Raw genomic sequence first — 21,408 nt, 5'->3', positions numbered from 1 at the left:
AGTTAGAATTTCTTTTGGTTTATTCTTAGCACATGACGTCACATTTGTATCAGCTAAAAGCACGAAAGAAGGTAAAATTCCTTTAACATGAATTCAATTCAATATTATTCTTATGCAAATGTCATTTTTTTACAGCTTCTCAGTTTTCCTTTTTGGTACTAATATAATTGCTTCTTAATACACGAATAATTTTATGAAAACATTGTCCTGAGAGTGTTTGCAGGAGTAAACATGTTACCATGGTAGCATTGGTAAATGAAAAAAAAAAAAAATTTAACTGGTATATGCGTAACTGGCTCAGAGTGTACTAAGATTTTTCTTTGAATATCATCTCAAATTGAGATTTTTCGTTATATTTCATAATAAATATTAGAATATACTTCTGTTTTAGTCAGACGAAGAGACAGAAACAAAGAACGAAAGACAAATCTTCGATTTTTAATTTTACACCTGGAAAACTTCTTATTCTCGATACAAGAGTCGATGAAATTAATCTTCTTAACCAGGTACCAGAGACATTTTCTGGTTTTAAAGGAAACTGAGGCTTGGCATAAAGGAAATTATTTAGGGAAATATATCAGGTTCTTGATGTGGGCATTAGCATTCATTTATCTGCTAGCCTGGTTTAAAAGAAAATATAAGAAGATGAATTACGTTCTCAATGGAAAGGAATTAGGATTATTTTATCTGGTGGCCTTACAGAAATGAAAATATTGAAGGATATATTAGGTACTCAATCGATAAAAAGACCGCTCCGGTGGCCTAGTAGTTAGAGCGTCAGTCTCGAATGCAGGAGGTCGCGGGTTCGAACCCCGGCTGAGTCATACCAAGGACAAATAAAACTGGCACTAACAGCTGCCTCGCTAGCCGCTCAGCATTAAGAAGTAAGTTTTAGGACTGGTCGACCTGGTGGTAAGATAATGTGACTGGGTGGAGCATGATGCCCCAGTGCTAAACATCACTATAAACTGCCACACTACAGACATCGTGGCGATATGACTGAACAATGGTGAAAGCTACATTACAAATCAAGAACACACACACACACGCACACACACACACGACGAACATTAGCATTTATTTATCTGCTAGCCTTATAGAAAGGAAATATATGAGGATGCATTAGTTCTTTGTAGAATTGGTTCTCAATCGATGGGCATTATATTTCTTTTATCTGCCCGACTGGTAGAAAGGAAAATATTGGAGGATACGTCAGGTTCTAGCAATCATTTATCTGCCTAAATAGTTGTGTGAAATCGCATCAACCATGTTAATACAGTATAGGTCCAAACTTCAGCTATGTATTGTTTAGGCGCCTATTTACGTAAAGGAGCGACTCACATTTTAGGTTATCCGTCAATAATAATAATAACAATAATAATAATAATAATTTAAAAGTATTGTATTGTTCATTGCATTGAGTCCAAAAATAAACATATTTTGTTTTGCTTTACAGATATCATGATCAGTATTTACAAAGCTTTTAGACTTGAATGGTGGTTAAATGTACAATGGGGATGATACAAAATTACCACAACGAATCAAACACAAAATTTTTTAAACTTTGCAATCCATTTAAATTAAACAATTAAAATATCATTTATCTTGTTATATATATATATATATATATATATATATATATATATATATATATATATATATATATATATATATATATATATATATATATATAGACACACACACATGCACAAATCTGGAATTTAAATAGACATATACGTCTATGTATGTTGTAATAACATAGGCGGAACACATTTGCAAATTCGCTCCCAATATAAACTAGACCTCAGTTATTGATGATATCACGCGTACCACCTGATGGGTCCAGTATGTATGGTTTTAAAATAAGTTCACCATGACTTTTAATATATGTTGTTAATCAGATCTGCATCATTTTCATTTTGGACCCGTTGCAAATTTATTGTAGGAGGTATTTCGGTGAAAATCCCATGTCGATGTCACCATTAATTCCAGAGGATTGGCGATAACAAACCTGAAGTTCGTCATTTTGATTATCTTGTTGTAGGTCAGGTCATCACCGTGAACAATCAGGACCTCATGAAAACGGTTCCACTGTTTAAGTGAAAAGTACCTAATCGGAACACATGTTACTTGGAAGAAGTAGCCATACAAATATTTTGAATATAACCGCCAAGACAGTCATTTTGCAAGTTATATTCGAATCACTTTAATGTAGGACAAACGACACATTGGAAAAAGTGTTTTAGAAACAAAATCTATAGTGCAAGTCACATGGGTCTTGTATGCACATTTACCCGTTTTAAATTTAATATAAATAGTTCTTTACAAATTTTAACACTAATTTTCTTTAACCAAAGTTTATTCCATTCCTATTATTAAATACTCTGTACATAAACTGTCATCAACACACTTCTAGAATAAAATTATCGATTTATATGGTCTTTCACGATGGTGTCCATGTGCTAAACATAGGTCAAGAAACGGGCACTTCAAGTGGAATCATTACAATAAAGAGTATTGCGAATTTGTTTATCAGTATGCGCAGCTTTTACTGTGACATCACAGAGCGCGACATTCAATCCAAATTGTACTGGATCACAACTTTAGGTTCTTTTCTTTCAAAAATGTCGACGTACTTTAACTTTGATCTTGCCGTATGCAGTTCTCGAGGCGTCTAAATAATGACCTTCCAAAGGAATGTGGACGTATAAGAATCCACATGAAGTAAATACTTGCCACTTAAAGGTATGTAGAATCAAATTCGAACAAAAAGACACCCATTACTGAAATAATCGGTGCATAATTGATACATAACCTGTGTGACGTTTACAATAGGTCAAAACAATGAACGAGTTAGGAGAAGCAGCCATACAAAAAAATGAATTCGATGGCGGCCGTCACAGTGGCACAATTTGGAGGTCATATTGGAACCATTTTCATTCAGGACCAACTGTAAGTTGCAAGAAGCATTTTAATGACAGCCCAAAGTGATGTTGTTGTTGTTGTTGTTGTTGTTGTAGTTGTTGTTGTTGTAGGGTTTAACGTCATTTTTCAGCACACGATAGGCTATACATGGCGGCCAGTATTAATGGTGGAGGAAGAACCCGGGAAAACCCCGAAAAGAACCATCGACCCACGAGAAGCTACTGGCAAGCTTTTTCACGCACCCACATTGGCTGAATCCTAGACTCGAACCCACGCAGACAGAGGTGAGATGGCAGTGATCCGTAACGGAGAACGCTTTAGACCACTCGGCCACTCGGGGCCCCTAGCCCAAAGTGAAATGAATATATAGTCATTTCACGGCCCAAAGTGAAATGACTATATATTGAAGAGAAGAAGATAGACACTATTTTAAAGATTCTCTCAGTGGCAGCCATGGGACGCTGTTATGTCACCGTCATTTTACCATTGAACAAACTACATAATATAAGATATTTCTGAGTAGAAACACTATTTTAATACATCCATCGGTTTATGAGGAAGACCCATAACAATATGGCAACCTTGGACACCATTTGGTGAAGTCAGATACGAACCGTATTCATTTAGAATCTACCACACATCATAGGAATTCATTCAGAGAAAGACAAAACAAAATGACTGCCATGGATAGCATTTTGGAAGTTCAGATCGGCTTGGTTTGTCTATGTTGAACGCTATAGCGACATCATTTTCATTTAGAAATAATTACTTATTACAAGAAGTATTTTAATAAAATCTACACTGCGGTGATATCGGTTGTCCGAGATGCATGATTTTCATTAGGAACCAACTAAGGTTTAGAAAAATGTGCTATGAAGTTTCATGGCAATTATGACGGTAGATAAAAATTTGTAGCGATAATTAGTTAAGACGGATGCCCAACGATTGGACCAAGGACAAAACGATCGGCGAACATTCTCTAAACGTTTTTAGCGCGGAACTCATGCTCAAGGTTATCCACCCAAATCAAAAGTTTTTGGCTTGGTATATGTAACTGAAACACGGTATGTTGGTAGGATAAACAACGTTTATAAGATTATGTGAGTTCTATCATCATATCTTCATTCTACTGACAGTTACAGGCCATCAGAGTTTTCAGACGTTGAACACCAGCTTGGGTTGGGTTCTCAAAAGGATTCGAGAATATGGGGTCATGTCTTTCACAAGCAGAACGAAGAATGGGTTCGATGTTGAAGAATTTTGCCACTAAGAGGAAATCTGGATCCTTTACTCTTAACTAGAACTTCATATATTGGAGTCGAAGCTGGTTCATCAAATCACATGGAATGTGGAATTTCCAACCCTTTAATTCCGCCGATTTCAGTTAATTCAAATGACGTCTTTATGTCTGCCATGAAGAAGTCAAACATCACTGTAAATCCATTTGGGGTATGCCATTTTCTCATGCGGTGAATCAAGTCTGTAATTATCATAGAAAGACACTGGATTTTGAGATAATGTTTTTATCCATTGCTCTGTTTTTGTTTTCGAAGATAGTTTCATCTTACTGAGTGAATCCAGCAGGCCGGGTGTCACCGGTCGGTGTTTTCCATGGCACAATTTATTTCTTGATCTTTTTTCCCTGAGAAACTCATCTTTTGACAAGTCACTGATCAGCAGGTCTTCTATCTTTACGTGTACATCATCTTCCTCTTTTGCATCATCAGAATCAATATCTTCGATTCGCCTTTCCCTATTGGCCGCCAGCATACTTGCGCTGAGGTTGAAGTCCATAATTATATCCGGTAAACTAATTTTCAGACTGTCTGGGCGTGATTTATTTGTAGCATCCGTCTGAGATATGGACGCCGACGCCCAATCAGATGCATCATTTGACAATCTATGCTTGACTGTAGACTGTTTTTCAACACTAATCTTCCTCCTGGGGATAATATCAACTTTCCGAGAAGTTTTTTCCTCCGAGTCCTTCATCGTCATCCTTGGGAATCGAATATTGTGCACCGATGGTCTTTCACCGGCCACGAAAGAAAAACTTCTTCTAACAGGCGAATGTTTCGTGTAAAGTGTCCCCATTAGATGTCGTCTCGCTGTGTCCTTCCTTCTTGCAATCTCTTGCTTGCTCTGATCTGAAGAATTGCTTGAAACCATTGTTTGTTCTGAATGCAAAGCCAAACCTTCTGTGCGCACTCTCGGTAAATGACGTTGGGAGACGAGGAACCCCACTTTCCTACGGGAACCAATTGATGTTGGGGAACCTATCGGCGGGGAAGAGACAAGATCTGTTCTTGTATTGTTTTCCTTTGGCATCAGCTGTCCTGTAACTATTTTGACATAAACAAACTCAATCTTACGATGCTCTATGATATATCCCGTTAACTTCTTGCATTATCCTTCTGTTCATATATAAGCAACAATTTACTCCATACCCGAGCACCGGTTTGAATCATATCTGCAGACCAACCGACTTAGAAATGTGTCAATCACTGAGTACACATGATTCATATTATCGTATTTCGAGCAAAATGAAGAAAGCTTGAAAGGAAGGGTCGGTCTTTCTCTGAACAGGTCGCACAAACCACGGCATTCAATTAAAACCTTCTAAATATAGATACATACGTAGCACGAGCTAAATTTGATCAAACCCTTTTTTGCTGTCACTGGATTCGCATCAACTTTGAAAATTTGAAAGAAAATATATCTTACTGAACCGTGTTGCTAGCTTATTTCATGAGGATAATACAATTGATCCGTATCTAATCCAATCTTATGCCCCAGTCACACATCCTGCTCCACTAGCTTTGTGTACAGATTTTCCCATTCTATTCATGCACACCTGGGGTTTGTTATTACATTAAAATATTATCTCGGCTTTAATATTTCGATCGTCAGTGAAAGCTGTTTCATTACCACGTTGGAATCTTAGGCAAAGACATGTCATAAATATATCAACTGACGATCCTCTCTTAACGTACACAATGTTTGTCCTCAATTTTCCAGTGTATTTATGGTTACGATTGTCTTGCTCTCTCTGTATAAGCGGTTGGACGATTACGTGGAATCATACACAAGTCAGGAAAGCATCTATATTATCCATATTCCTTCTACAAAACTATAGTTAATTTCTTGCTTCTATCCAAATATGACCTAAAAGAAAAATTAAATAAAATTAGACAGTGATAAACAAAACTATCAGCACTAATCACTATATTTCACAAAATATAAAATTTTAGACAAAGTTACTAATATTACTACTGCTGCTCATACATCCGTTATTAATCAATAATTGTCACCTCATCCCTCTCCATCATAATTTTAAGGATGAGAAACCTGAGCTAGAAGAGAGGGGTACACCACAGAGAGTCTCACCCCCAACAATTTGTCAGGCTGGGTATTTAACAGAAGATGTTATGTAAAGTTGGATGAAACTGGCATTCAGGGGCCATAACTCTGCTAAATCCGGACCTCGAATTACGTCATTCCAACTCATTCGAGGTCCCATTAATATAAAGATAAAGATACCTTTGGTTGAAATGTCTATATTCCTGAGTAAGGGTATGCTCTGGAAAACACTGTTGGAAGAACAGACAGTAGTGGGTCTTAACTCTCCGAAATGATAACATGGAACATTTTTAAATCACACTCTGTCAAGGATTTGTCAATATAAAGCTGATTTAGTTGAATGCAATAAAGTTTAGCGTTTAGCAAGGGTATGTTGTGGAAACCAAAGTCAAGAGAATGGGCATAACCATTGCATATAATGTTGTGGAACGCGAGAAATCAAATTGTTTCCTGGTCTCGGCAATTTAAATATGCATGCCTGATTTGGTAGATATGCAGCAGATGTTTGTCAGGCTCTGTCGATGAAACTCGTCAAAGGCCATAACTCCAGAAAATCAAATTCATCCAAGGCCTTTATTTTGAAACAGCAGGCCATATGTGGCTAAAGTTAAAAAGGTTTGATAAAGTTAGCTATTTGAAACCAATGTCAAGTTGACGTGCATTCAAGGAGCCATAACTTCTTTGGACAACAACAAAAAATCATAAAACGGCATTATGAAACAAAGTGCATACCCAGTTACAATATATTATGTCGAATGGTTGTTTGGGAAATGCACGTTACAAGCACATATCTCATCATATGAAGTTACTTATACAGGACCTTAGTGCTGACAAGACAAAACCCACACAAACCACATACACAGCTACGAGGAAATGCACAAATTAAATTGAACCTCCACATGTTGGGTGGTTCCCGGGCTATACTGTACAAAATTAAATTGAATCCTGCATGTTGAATGGTTCCTGGTCTATACTAATTACAAGATCTGCTGTAGTGAAGAATTAATATTGCTGTAAAAGAGCGAAACCTCCATTAAAGTAGAACCTGAAACGAAGAAGCCGTTAGCATGCACGTCTACATACAATAAGGTGATACACCAACCAACTGAAACTGAAGTATGTGTAAGAATGGCAGAGATATACTTGTTATAAAGAGTGCAAACAAACGTACATACACACACAAAGCGAAAGTTTGATCAATATTGTGCTTTCGCATCTTGATACGAGGATCTGAACATTACACAAGATTTGCGTGTGATTTGGATTTTTAACGAAGCTATAAAAAAATTTCAATCATATCGCTACGATGTCCACAGTGCGCAGTTTATAGTGATGTGTGGATTTGGACCATCATGCCGCAGACATGTAGCGTCATGTCCCAACCGAGTGATGTTATCCTGACACTAGGCCGACCAGTCCTAATAATAACCTCTTAAAACTGAGCGCCAGGCGACGCAGCTGCTTGTGCAGTTTTCAGAAATATTTGGTATACCTCGGCCGGGGTTTGAACCCGCGATCTCTCGCATTCGAAGCGGATGCTCTACGCACTTAGGACACCGGTGCGGTTCATTACACAATAGTTTATGAAAAACAATATTTTCCAACAATTACATACATCTCTTATACCCCCATCGCAGCTGCAGTAGTAGTAGTTGCCGCAGCATAAGCAGCAGTAGCAATAGTAGTAGTAGTAGTAGTCGAAGATGAAGAAGCCAGGGAAGAAAGAGGAGGGAAACCGTTGAAAATAAACTAAACTTCACGAGAGCAATACGGTTTCATTCAATGACACGTTAAAACATGATTTACAAAGATATGTACCTACAGAATGACGGATAAGGATTACACATATAATCCTTCTGACAATTACATTCCGAAATCCTTCTCTAGGAGCTAATATTCTGCCTCTTACGAAGCGGGTGTCAACGACAGCACAAGAATCTCGAACAGTGTTCGTCAGAATATGTATTGTTCCTTGTTCAAGACGTGGGGGACACTTTGCATGAATTAGTGTATGTTATATTACATGCACCAAACAACAATCATAGTGAAAGGATATTCATTGACTAAATTTTACACTGGAGACACTATTCGGGGATTATAATTTGTTTTATCACCTGCGGAAATGAATAATGACTCCATGGTTTTGATAGTGAAAAAGACTTAAAAACATTTTACATACACAACATACCACAGACGGTCAACTTTAGTGTCATTGGAACTGCATAAGAATCAAAATTCTATTAAAGTACCTATTTTATACTTCTATTTGTAAACATACGCCCTTTTCAAGCAAATAAGGTCCCTGCCCATTTTTCCGGACTATTCCTTTTGTCTTGGTACAGTGGTCTTTTTTTTAGATTCACAATTGGCCTTAAATCATTATATTTAGGAACGATGTTTTGTATGAAATATTTAAGCTAATTACTAAATTTCATACTTTAGCGGTTTGTGTGTGTGTGTGTGTGTGTGTGTGTGTGTGTGTGAGATTTGGATTTTTAACGTAGCGTTAACAATTTTTAGTCATATCGCTACAAAGTCTGTAGTGTGGCAGTTTAAAGTGATGTCTAGCACTGGGGCATCATGCCGCAGACATGCAAAATGATGTCCCACCCTGTCACATTATCCTGACACCAGTCCTAACACTAATCTATTAATGATGTGCGCCCAGCGAGGCACCTGTTAATACCATTTTTAATAGGTCTTTGATATGACTAGGCCGGGGTTCAAACCCGTGACCTCCCGCATCCTAGGCGGACTCTATAACCCATACTTTGGGTGACCTGATACTCTGGTAATATCAAAATCTAGATAAAACCAATGGATGGGAGTGAGGGGACAGCCTATATTTTTCAAGCGCGTTGAGTGACGTCTTCCCTTATGCTATAATCTCCGGTAAAGACACCGTGATACCTGTGATATGCTTAATTTTATCATGGAAAGTTTGTATATTCATTACATTTCGATGTACATTAAGATGTAAGGAAGACAGATAAAGGTGAGCTGTTAAACTTTGGCAAGTAGTGTATCCTCAACTGAAAGAATTGGAGAGTGTTAACATTCTAAAGCATAAACACCCGCGTCTCTCTAAAATAGCATCAGCTTTAATTTATAGCCTGTTACGAGACCCTTCCTGATAAGAACTAGCTGAATGGGGTCTAATATACACACACACACACACACACACACACACACATATATATATATATATATATATATATATATATATATATATATATATATATATATATATATATATATATATATATATATATATATATTGACCATATTTCATAATACCTTCGTCCGAAGGACTTTATGTTAACTTTGGGTGCGATTAGGTAACAATTTATACATCAATAAGTACCCAACCATGATCATTTAATTCCAATTTACATTCTTTATGTCATTATAGCAGCAGATTTCATCAACAAAGAGTTCACTTTTAGGTATCTCAAAGTTTTCAACACAGCCCCTTCGATAGCCAAAACTGATCTTTTTTATGTATTAATATACGGTAGTGTCAGAGCGGGTCATGGCAATTATCTAAGGGTCTTGTTATGATCTTTTTTTTAATTTTTTTTTTAAACGGTTGACTAAATTTAAACCAGGCTATTCCTGTTTAATAACAATACGCTTGCGTATGGGCAGTGTTGTTATATCATCCGTTGTTCCTGCTTTCTGCGCATTTCGATCTCTCAAGAGTAGACTCCGTGCATTTTAGTCAGATCCGCAATTCGTGATATGACCCTGACCTTTAACAGCTGCTGAAACATATTATCAATGCGAATGCAATACATTTTGAAAATAGGCCAGTACTGCCAGCCAAATGCCTTCTTCGGCAAAAGGAGATAGTTAGTATTGCAGTGTAGGAAGGTTTGTGAAAGTACATTGTTTTAGCTTATAATGGGCGATTTTAATCTGGGGTTTGCAATTTTGATCGGAAATCACAGGGGATGGGTGGGTGGGGGCTTTTGTTATTATTATTATGGCGCAAGGCGTAAAACAGAGTTTTAGACTATTAATGTAAGATAAACATGGGATCTGAAACAGTAATCTTTGGTATAAAAAAAAAAGTTTTGTGATCTTACATACTAACCAGGAAGCCTCAATGCTGTCTGGAGTTAAAAGTCATAATTTCTCATTTGTCGTGTTCAAGACAATTAGAATGTGTTTGAAAGGCATGGTATTTGTGAAGTACTTTAGTATGGAATTTTATGTAACGCCTTCCATTTTTTATTTTCAATATTTTTTTAACTGTAAGCCACGAGAGTTTGCACTGAAAATAAGAAACAATGTTGCGTCTATTCTTGGTTTCATTCGATAAATTATGAAGTTACCGTCATATATCTGTGTGTGTGTGTATATATATATATATATATATATATATATATATATATATATATATATATATATATATATATATATATCGCTATGTTGGCCTATTCTGCGCGTCGGGTAATTCTGCGCAACGATACTCATTTCTGTAAACATTTGATCACGTGCTATTTTGGGTCAAAAATCCATTTTGTATCCAGAAATAACAATCGTACATTAATTAGGAAAAGCGATAGCCATAAGGCGTACAAAAAATATCCCACATTTAGACTCGAAATGCACATAAAAATGTGATTTCTAAATGGCAGCTTGAAAACCCACTCCATGACCTTCTTGAACCGGTAACCCAGAAAATCCGATTTACTTTGCATCTTTTAGAATCATACAAATAAATACATTAAAATAAAGATGGAAATGTGTACCTTAAAACAAAACTATTTTAATCCAAGTTTCCAATTTTGCAAGACGTTGTTCCACACGTACAAAATCGTCTGCTATCCAACGTGTCTACTTGCCACTAGATCATAAATTCTCAACAAATACCCTGGCGAATAGTCTGTTTCTAACTTCTGTAGTAAATTTGCCCCATCAACAAGATGTTGTAAACACATTACATCCTATTCATTGTTGTTTCTCTTCCACGCAATAGCTTATTTTTCATAAAATGTTGAACTTAACTTTTTTTTTTACAAGATCGGTTTAGTTTGCTTAATATTTCTTGCCATTTATTGGCATTTTTACGTTGAATTTTGTAAAACCAGCTATAAACCTGACTTAATTACTCGACTGAACTGCTGACATAAACAGTCCAAAGTAATATATTTAATTTCTATAGCCCGATGGATAAACATTACATCTTTTCAAAGCTATGGGCAGAATAGGCCGACATATCGCGAGTCAGGAAAACAAGGGGGTGGTATCCCCTGTGTCCAAAATTAATGTTATTTTGAATAATATATTCTGGTGATAATTGCATTTTTTCAAATGGTAAGCATTGCTGTATTTTATTTTTGTCAATCGCTCGATTCGGTATGCGTTTTGCTTCAATATTGGAAACGAAAATCTTAGGTGCACAGAAATGCCCGACAGCAGTGTATATATTAGTAAAGATTAAAATCGAGTTTAGTACTGGTATATCCAGGCGTGAGTAATATTTTATTATAAAGTATTTTTAGTTTAGTTCAATTAAAATTTTCAGTGTAATGAAAAAGGTTTTTGCCGGTATGAATTTCATTCTAGAAGCTTTGAAGATTCTCACCTCAGAGTAACATTGAAATGAAAAGTGGAACCAGGACCTGGTACTTAAGGATGACTTATTTGCGATCAGAAATAAAGTAGCTTTGAATTATTTTTTTTAAACCTGCAGACAAGTGACTAATTTTCCACGTCTCCGATCGAAGTAGCGTATATTTTGTATCATCCTTTCAGTTCTCAATCAAACATATTAAGAATGCCATGTGTGACAATTTTAGGGTCACGGTCAATTATCAAAAACAGCATTTGATTATGGCATACGAATGACTTAATATAATGTTTTGTTACCTTCACCCAGACTGTAAAGAAAATACTAATAAGAGTCTTTGAATACATTCACATGGTTTATTACCATTAAAATGCCTTTGATTTTGAGCTGCCGTCATTCTGACAAGGTAACATATGTCTGGGACATTTTGTGGCAAGGAACGAGAGCCATACAAGGTTAAGTACAGTTGAGATCCTTGTGCTGAAAAAGTAAAACCGTGGTTCTAAAAATGGTCAACTTAAGGATTGGTCTATTTTGAAATACTTGATAGATGTGTTTACTTTAGAAAAAATATTTAACGTCAGACAAAAGTGTAACGTTAGACAAAAGGGTTTAATTGTAAGAATTTCATTCATGATATAGCTCAATTCTGTATTTAAATTTACACTCAAATATTAAATGGTAGCAAGATTGCTTTAATGTAATCATAGAGTGGATAGGCTGTCACCTTCGCTGATAATTCAGTTTATCCTGTGTGTGCGTGCGTGTGTGTGTGTGTAATATCATTGAATATCTCTAAATTGGAAGATATTTTCTGACCTTTATTCATGGGTGCATTTTAATGAGGGTAATTCAGAGCATGAGTGTGTGTGTGTGTGTGTGTGTGTGTGTGTGTGTGTGTGTGTGTGTGATTTGGATTTTTAATGTAACATTAAAACGTGTTCAGTCATATTGCTACTATGTCTGAGGTGTGGCAGTTTATAGTGATGTCTGACACTGGGGCATCATGCCGCAGACATGTAGTATGATGTCCCACCCAGACAACATTATTCTGACACCAGGCCGACCATTCCCAACACTAAGCTTTTAATGCTGAGCGCCAAGCGAGGCAGCTGTTAGTACCATTTTTGTAAGTCTTTGGTATGACTCAGCCGGGGATCGAACCCACCACCTCCCGTATCCGAGGGGGACGCTCTAACCATTAGGCCACCGGAGCGGTCTCGTTCTGAGTAGGAATCTCGTGTCAGTAAAATTTGAATGATTTTCCATATGGCTAAAATTTAAAGTGAAAATTTAAAAACAAATATCTTAAGTCCTTAACGGTGGCAAAAAAGTGTATTATTTGATCAGAAAAGGACATTATTAATAAAATTAAACAGATAAAGGAACTTAATCAAATGTGAATTGGTCCCTGAAGGTTATGCATCTATTTATGGTTCAATTAGACAAATTTCTCGAATTAAACTCCTGATCTCATTCAAAGTAATATACGGTATATGGATGATGATTAAAGACTGGGTTTTGTACATGTTTTGCTGGGGGTTACTAGTAAACATAATTTTTTAAAATACCGGTTAAAACGGTAATGTGATCAATGATGGGCTTTGTGTTATACCCAAATCAAGGACAAATTACTGCAGTTTGATTACCTTATTAAGTAAAGAAATCAGGCACACTGTAAAAAGCTGTATCAAAGCAATTATTTGAGCTAATTTGTAAAGTCGTCTACAACTGTTAATTTTTATAAGAAACATCTTACGATAAAATACACTTATGCGGTGAATCGAGGCATTTTTACATCCGACAAACTAAATATTGTTATCACGGGTAACATATTAGCTGGCAAAATCAAGAAGAGATTTAAAGATTAATGTTTACACTGTAGTTGGCAATTTCATGTAAAGACTTAAGGATTAATGCTAACGATTTAGTGGCAATATCATGTAAAGACTTAAAGATTAATGCTAACGATTTAGTGGCAATTTCATGCAAAGATTTAAGGATTAATGCTAAGGATTTAGTGGCAATTTCATGCAAAGATTTAAGGATTAATGCTAACGATTTAGTGGCAATGTCATGTAAAGACTTAAGGATTAATGCTAAGGATTTAGTGGCATTATCATGTAAAGTCTTCAGGATTAATGCTAACATTGCACTTTACAAGATCATATAAAGATTTAAGGATTAATGATAAAACTATAGTTGGCAATATCCTGTAAAGAATTAAGGATTAATGCCAACACGTTAGTGGCAATATCATGTAGAGATCTAAGAATTAACGCTGACACCATAGTTGGTAATATATGTAAAGATTTAAGGACTATAAATGACACCGTAGTTAGTAATATCATGAAAAGATTTCAATGTTAATGCTAACACTGTAGCTTGCAATAGTATGTAAAGATTTATGGATTAATAGTAACACCGTAGTTGGCAGTGTAAGTAAAGATTTAAGGATTAATGACAACACTGCAATTGGCAAGATCATGTAAAGACTTAAGGATTAATGCGAACGATTTAGTGGCAATATCATGTAAAGTCTTCAGGATTAATGCTAACATTTCGGTTGGCAATATCATATAAAGATTTAAGGATTACTGATAAAACTATAGTTGGCAATATCATGTAAAGATTTAAGGATTAATGCTAACACTGTAGTTGGCAATCTCATGTAAAGATTTAAGGACTGATGCTAACGCTTTAGTGGCAATATAATTCAGATTTAAGGATTAATGCCATTACTGAAAGATCGATGAAGTCAAGCCTGAAAATCAATGATCCTTGGAGCTTGAGCCTGAGCCTGAGATTTTGTACCAGCCAATCAGCCAATCAAAAGTGACGTAACTTTAATAACAATTTTTAGTTGACAGAGAGTGGAAACTGAATGTAAAACTCAAGATCTGATGTTTATGCTATTCATTCTTGCGATTACAGATCTCGAGTTGCAGTCTTGGACCTAGTTTCCATCCTCAGAATACGAATACTGTAAAGAAAATACCAATAAGAGCCTTTGAAACTGTCCGCATGGTTTATTAAAATTAAAATGTCTCTGATTTGGATCTGGCGTCATCATGCCAAGGTAGCAAGTGTCAGGGAAGGAAAGGGAGCCAATAGAGATTAAGTACAGTTAAGATCCTTGTGCTGAAAACAAGAACTTTGGTTCAAGTACAATAAAATGGTCAACTTTAGGATTGATCTATTTAATACTTGATATGTATGTCTTCTTTGATAAATAATATTCAGTGTTAGGCAACAGTGTTTGCTTGTAAGACTTTCTTTTCTCACATATTCTGAATTGAAATTTGCATTCAACTATTAACTGTAAACAAGTCGGATTTAATGTAATCAGACAGGCGGTATCATCTCCACTGATAATTCACTTTATATATATTTGTGTGTTTGTTTATGTGTGAGACACGTATAGATTTTTAACGTAGCTTTAACAATCTTCGTCAGTGTGGCAGTTTATACTGATGTCATCATGTCCCACCCAGTCACATTATTCTAAAACCAGGCCGACCAGTCCTAACTCTAACCTCTTTCTTATTAATGAGCGCCATGCGATGCAGCTGCTAGTACCATTTTTGGTATGACTCGGCCGGGGTTCGAACCCACGACCTCCTGCATCAGTGGCAGACGCTGTAACCACTTAGGCCACCGGAGCGGTATACCACCGTTTTAGATGAGGTCATATAATCTTTAATGAGATTAGGTACATATTTAGTGAGCTATGCACATATTTAGTGAGGTCATGTAAATAGTGTGGTATTTATTGTACGTATTTTGTTAGGTCATGTACACATATTTAGTGACTTTATGTACATGTTTAGTGAGGTCATGTTAATAGTTAGCGAGGTAGTGTACATATTTTGTGAGGTCATGTGCAAATATTAATTGAGGTTATGAATATATTTAGTGAGGTCACGTAAATAGTGAGGTAATGTACATATTTTGTGAGGTCATATACTAATATTTAGTGAGGTTATGTATATAGTTAGTGAGGTCATGTAAATAGTGAGGCAATGTACATATTTTATGAGGTCACGTACATCATATCTTTAGTGAAGTTATGTACATATTTTATGAGGTCGTGTACATAAATTTAATGAGGTTATGTATAAATTTAGTGAGGTCATGTAAATATTTTGAGCGTGGGGATAATTACTTTCTTCCTAATCATTGTTATATATTTAGAGTCTTGGGCTTTTCATTGTAATTTTTTAGTCACAATGATAGTAGAGAAAAATCTCAGTTGAAGAAGTCTTGCTATAAATGAAACACATTAATCAATAATATATGTCGATTATCTGGCCAAAATAATAAAGACATTATCAAAACAAAGTGATACGATTTGCTCAGTGCTGGATTAAAGACTCCAATAAAATAACACTTTCAACATCTGAAGTGACTGACTGATCATAAGCGACATGCAGTTAAATATCTGTATATGCAAGGGATGAGCAACATGTACCATTTTTCATGTTTTTGTTCTTGCGTCTATTTTCCTTTCAAAAGCTCGAATAGGTGAGAGCAAATATTCTTGACGCATCGGCATATTTGTCCCTTTCAAAGATACTTTACCCTTTCAAAGGCATAAGGTTTGACTAAAGAAATGATAAATGCTTTGTACTTTGTGTTATTCTTTTGTAACCTTAAGGAATTTGAATCAATGCCTAAACGCACGATTCATTTAAGAATTTCTTTGTTTTGAAATGACCATGACTACCAACTTATGTCACCAAGATGGTAACGATCAAAAAAGGTGAATGTTCCCACTTTGGACCATTGGCTACTGAATGTTCACAAATGGAGAAATTCACATCATTTCATTTTTAAGTATCAATTTTTCTTTTTCGGTTAACGGATCAAGCCTCCATATTTACCACGAAGATTACAAAAATGCTTAAACTTGTGATTTTTTTCAAATTACCTTGCCACCCCGAAAGCATTGCTAATCCAGAACTTTAACAACCCGTTAATACCGACGACCTTTCAGAAATATGATTTGTTCATACCATCAGGAAAACGTACCTTTAGTTGCCTCTACAACACTTTTATAAAGGATGTCATATCAAGCAACCAAAGACGTCATGTAGTCACCTACTTCCAACTGGAGGATTCTATTTAGTGTGCTTTAACGTCAAATATTATATTAACTGGCATGTTCCAATATACTTGGTAACAGATCTGGAATGAAAACTCCAAACGCAAGCTTCGTAAATTCAAATCCATTACTCGAGAGTAGTGTACGTTGTGTTGAATAAATCACAGATGATATGGTATTGTGCCAATCACGTACAACACACACACACACACACACACACACACACCCCTCTGATTTTAGGTAGGTTAATCCAACGTATTTGCACCTTAAAGAAGGACCAGCTTTTAAGGTACATGTATATTGTTAATGACAAAACACCTGTAGAAAACCTATTGAGAAATGTTGTTTTTATCTGCTTCTTATCTTATTGTGATTGATTGTTTTTGTTTATATAAATCATTAATATCACTTCATTTTATACATTAAATACCTGGGCTTTAATCCAGGAATGAGGCCTGTTTTTGATAACTTGTCAACGGAGACTGACAAAACAGTATTTGGAAGGAGTGTGTGTTGATCAGCTAATTTTTCCCAAAAATGTTTGCACTTTTACAAATACCACCACTTTCGCTCGTAACTGTACTCTCTCCTCTCTCTCTCGCGTAAGCGTTTTCCTTGTTTCACCGATGAACAAAAACATTCTCTTTGTCACAGTTTTCTAGTTTAGAAAGTTAACGTTTTGCCATTTGCCATTTCGGGGCCCCGAGTGGCCGAGTGGTCTAAAGCGCTCTCCATTACGGATCACTGCCATCTCACCTCTGTCTGCGTGGGTTCGAGTCTTCGGATTCGGCTAATGTGGATATGTGAGAAAGCTTGCCAGTAGCTTCTCGTGGGTCGGTGGTTCTTTCCGGGGTTTTCCCGGGTTCTTCCTCCACCATTAATACTAGCCGCCATGTATAGCCTATCGTGTGCTGAAAAATGGCGTTAAACCCTACAACAACAACCATTTGCCATTTCCCCCCTGGATTTTATTTTGCATTTTAGTGTTCTGTATATGATGCACACTATATATAGTGACCCCCCTCCAATCCGCAATACTATCTCTCTCTCTCTCTCTCTCTCTCTCTCTGTATATATATATATATATATATATATATATATATATATATATATATATATATATATATATATATATTCACATACACATATAAAGTAAATGCCGTGGATTCCGTCTTTCATAACGCTCATCAAAGCTCAACAAGTATAATTCCTTAACTCAGCACGTTGTTTTCAATCAATTGAAGTACAAAGCGTATGGAAATGTTCAACTGTTTGATCAGTGCGAGTGTGGCACTAGGAGAAAGCTATCATAATTAAAGGTTGTAATTAAATTTACGGAGAATCTAAAGCCAGTTTCACTGTATGTACATTTTATGCAATTTAAAATTAGGTAATTTAACTCAAACTTCTCTTGCCTTTTATCCATTCTTTCGGTTCGTACGCAATGTCTGGAAATTTTAGATAGATCCGTGACTTTATTTGGAAGAAAAGTTTGGTCAGTAAGTAAAAAAAAAAATAAAAAAATAATTACAAGAATGGCTTTAGACTGAAAATAAGCACTTGAAGCCGATATGTTTACCCCACGGTTCAATTACATAAATCTTTTAAAGGTAGACTTTCTTCAAGTCAAAGGTGGTACATGCGATACGGCACGTGCGCGATACTTAAAATTACTTGCTGGTTATATGTCAGTGACTACGCGTTCGTAAGGCGATGATAAATTGTTTCGTTTAATAAATCTTGTACAATTTTTCAATCCTCCGATCAGGGTTATCAAACAAAATCGGCTCTTTTTTATGTAATGCTATTCAATATTTACAAAAATTCAGTGAAGTTGATCTAAAATGCTATAGTGTAAAGTCTGAGGCTGTCCAGGACAAAACAGTCAACAAATCGACGGTGTCGTGGAGACATACCATATGTAACCGTTCAAAATATGTATTATTAAAGGATAATTTACCTCTGCGTCAAATTTCATGTGTGTGACCTCGACATGCGAGTAGTTACATATATCTGCGACAAAAAACATATAAATATAATCTAATTAAGGCAACTTTACATGTATTTTCAATGTCAGTTTTTACCCAGATCATGGACACAGGGGAAAAAAAAAAGAAAGATCTGCCTCGATTTATAAATCAGTTTGTAATTTGACCGTCCTTTTAAATAATGAAGAATTTAAAATGCTTAAAGGGACACTGAAACATTAGGCTTGATGTACGAATTTAATATAAAGACATCTGTGGGCTAGATTCGCAGCACCGGCCTACACTTAGAGTATCACCAGTTTTATTTCCATTTTTTGATTAATCTTAGAGCCTTCTAACTGCAATAAGTGACCAAAGTGATCGTATATATTAACTATGTAACTATATTACAAACTAGAAATCTATTATAATAATATCCCTACAGCTTTATGTTATCCCTAACAATATATATATATATATATATATATATATATATATATATATATATATATATATATATATATATATATATATATATATATTTCAAAAGAGTCTCTCCACGCACTCCCGCCACCTTTACAGCTTCTTCTTCAGGGGATGGGCAGAAATTCTGACACCAATGTGCATGTCTGCAGACGACCACCACCATCACTAGCTGTCAATATCCCAAAGTCGGATGCCCTCATCTTATATGGTACGTGTAGGTCGGAGGAAATGCAGGTTACCAAGTACAAATTGACAGAGAGGCTCACAACATCAACATCACGTTTTCCTTGACAGAAGGGAACTAATTACAATCTCGTAACGCTGATATAATTAAGAGAACACTGACTAATGGTTTATAATACAAAATTAATTTAAAATACTGAAAAGATCAAAGAGACATTTCTTTAATTTGTGATCGTGCACTTCTGTAACTACATGAAATGATCAAACGTTTAACTATTCATGTAGCATTCTGCTTCACTAACTCCCTCAGATCAAGCCGTTATCGAATTAATGTAATTATATTCAGGTTATATAAAAATGTAATTGCAGCATGTAACCTGAAAAAATTCATTAAAAATATTCTTTAAAATAGATCTAGCAATCGTGTAGATTAATTTGATTGTATACTAGTACACGTGAGCAAATAGTATTCATTGATTCCTACGAACTTTAACATAGAAAGTAGTTCAGTCAGAAGTATATATATATATATATATATATATATATATATATATATATATATATATATATATATATATAACAACACGCGATTGTTGCGATGAAATGCTTCGTGTGACGATAATCAGTGAGACGTGGACCCTCTTTTCCTGATATTAGCAGAAAAAACAGCCACGAAACAAATCGAAAGCGCGAGTTCTGTAGATTCGGTATGAAACTCCTGCAGTGTCTGTTCAGCAATGAGCAGGTGCGCGAAGCTGCTATTTCTAGTTTATATCTTTACAGCACTCGAGATTTCAGCAGTCCACCTTAAGTGGCTTTTGCATAATCGCGGTAAAGAAGCATTTCTAAAGAAAATATGTCTTACGTTCAAAATGTTTTATAAAAAATTAAAACAGCATGTTATGGCTTGAAAACCGTATCACGTCATGACCATGATAGACCCTAGCATCAAACAATATGCCACATTCTACTATCGTAACAAATACACAACGAATTATGGAGGGAAACAAATAAATCTCTGTTGCGCATCTAGATAATTACCTCTTTAACTTACACAATTTGGAACGTTCCGGTGGCCTAGTGGTTAGAGCGTCCGCTTCGGACGTGGGAGGTCGTGGGTTCGAACCCCGACCGAGTCATACCAAAGACTTATAAAAAGGGTACTCACAGCTGTCTCGCTTGTGGCTCAGCAATAAGAAGTTAGTGTTGATACTGGTCGGCCTGGTGTCAGGATAATGTGACTGGTTGGGACATGATGCTACATGTCTGAGGCATGAAGCTCATGTGCAAGGCATCTCTATAAACTGCCACACTGCTGACATCGTAGCTATATGAATGAACATTTTTTAAAGCTACGTTAACAATCCAAATCACACACACACACACACACACACACACACACACACAACTTTTCAACTAAACGCTTCAAACATATAAGAAGGATAAATGATGACAGGTTTTGTCAAGATCAGTCCGAGAAATGGACTGACAAAAGAACAGACTGACAAACATTGGGACTGATTCACGTACAGCACGCAATACCTATAGCTCAGTTCCTCGCTTAAGTGTGGGGATAAATATTTACAGAATTCAAATTGACGATCTAGTTCAACCTGTTGTCGTCCTACCTCGGTGATACAAGCACTCCTATATATAATTCAGTTACAACTCTTATTCCCAACTATCCCACACATCAATTAACACTGCTTACCTCTCAGCGCAGAATACCACTCTGTTTGATTACACCGAAATGTGAGCATGCCGTGATACCGTAACAAGAAAATTCGCTTTACTTATCCAGATGA

General features: G+C 36.0%; 1 protein-coding gene across 3 annotated transcripts in view; it reads right to left on the bottom strand.

Annotated features, from left to right (window-relative positions):
• Positions 1–1,386: 1,386 nt before the first annotated feature.
• LOC149795125 (uncharacterized) overlaps positions 1,387–21,408 on the bottom strand; it is a 60,180-nt gene continuing 40,158 nt past the window's right edge. For all 3 annotated transcript variants that reach the window (XM_089964834.1, XM_089964832.1, XM_089964831.1), the window contains one exon: positions 1,387–6,090. In XM_089964834.1, coding sequence (XP_089820960.1) covers positions 4,348–5,253 — 906 coding nt within the window. In that variant the 5' untranslated portion in view covers positions 5,254–6,090 and the 3' untranslated portion in view covers positions 1,387–4,347. The remainder of the gene's footprint in view (positions 6,091–21,408) is intronic.

Source organism: Sinohyriopsis cumingii, chromosome 7, assembly GCF_028554795.1.
Source record: "Sinohyriopsis cumingii isolate HCF-2022 chromosome 7, ASM2855479v2, whole genome shotgun sequence".
Lineage (NCBI taxonomy): Eukaryota > Metazoa > Mollusca > Bivalvia > Unionida > Unionidae > Sinohyriopsis > Sinohyriopsis cumingii.
The sequence above is the reverse complement of the archived record's forward strand: the minus strand, read 5'-3'. Positions and strand labels throughout refer to the sequence as shown.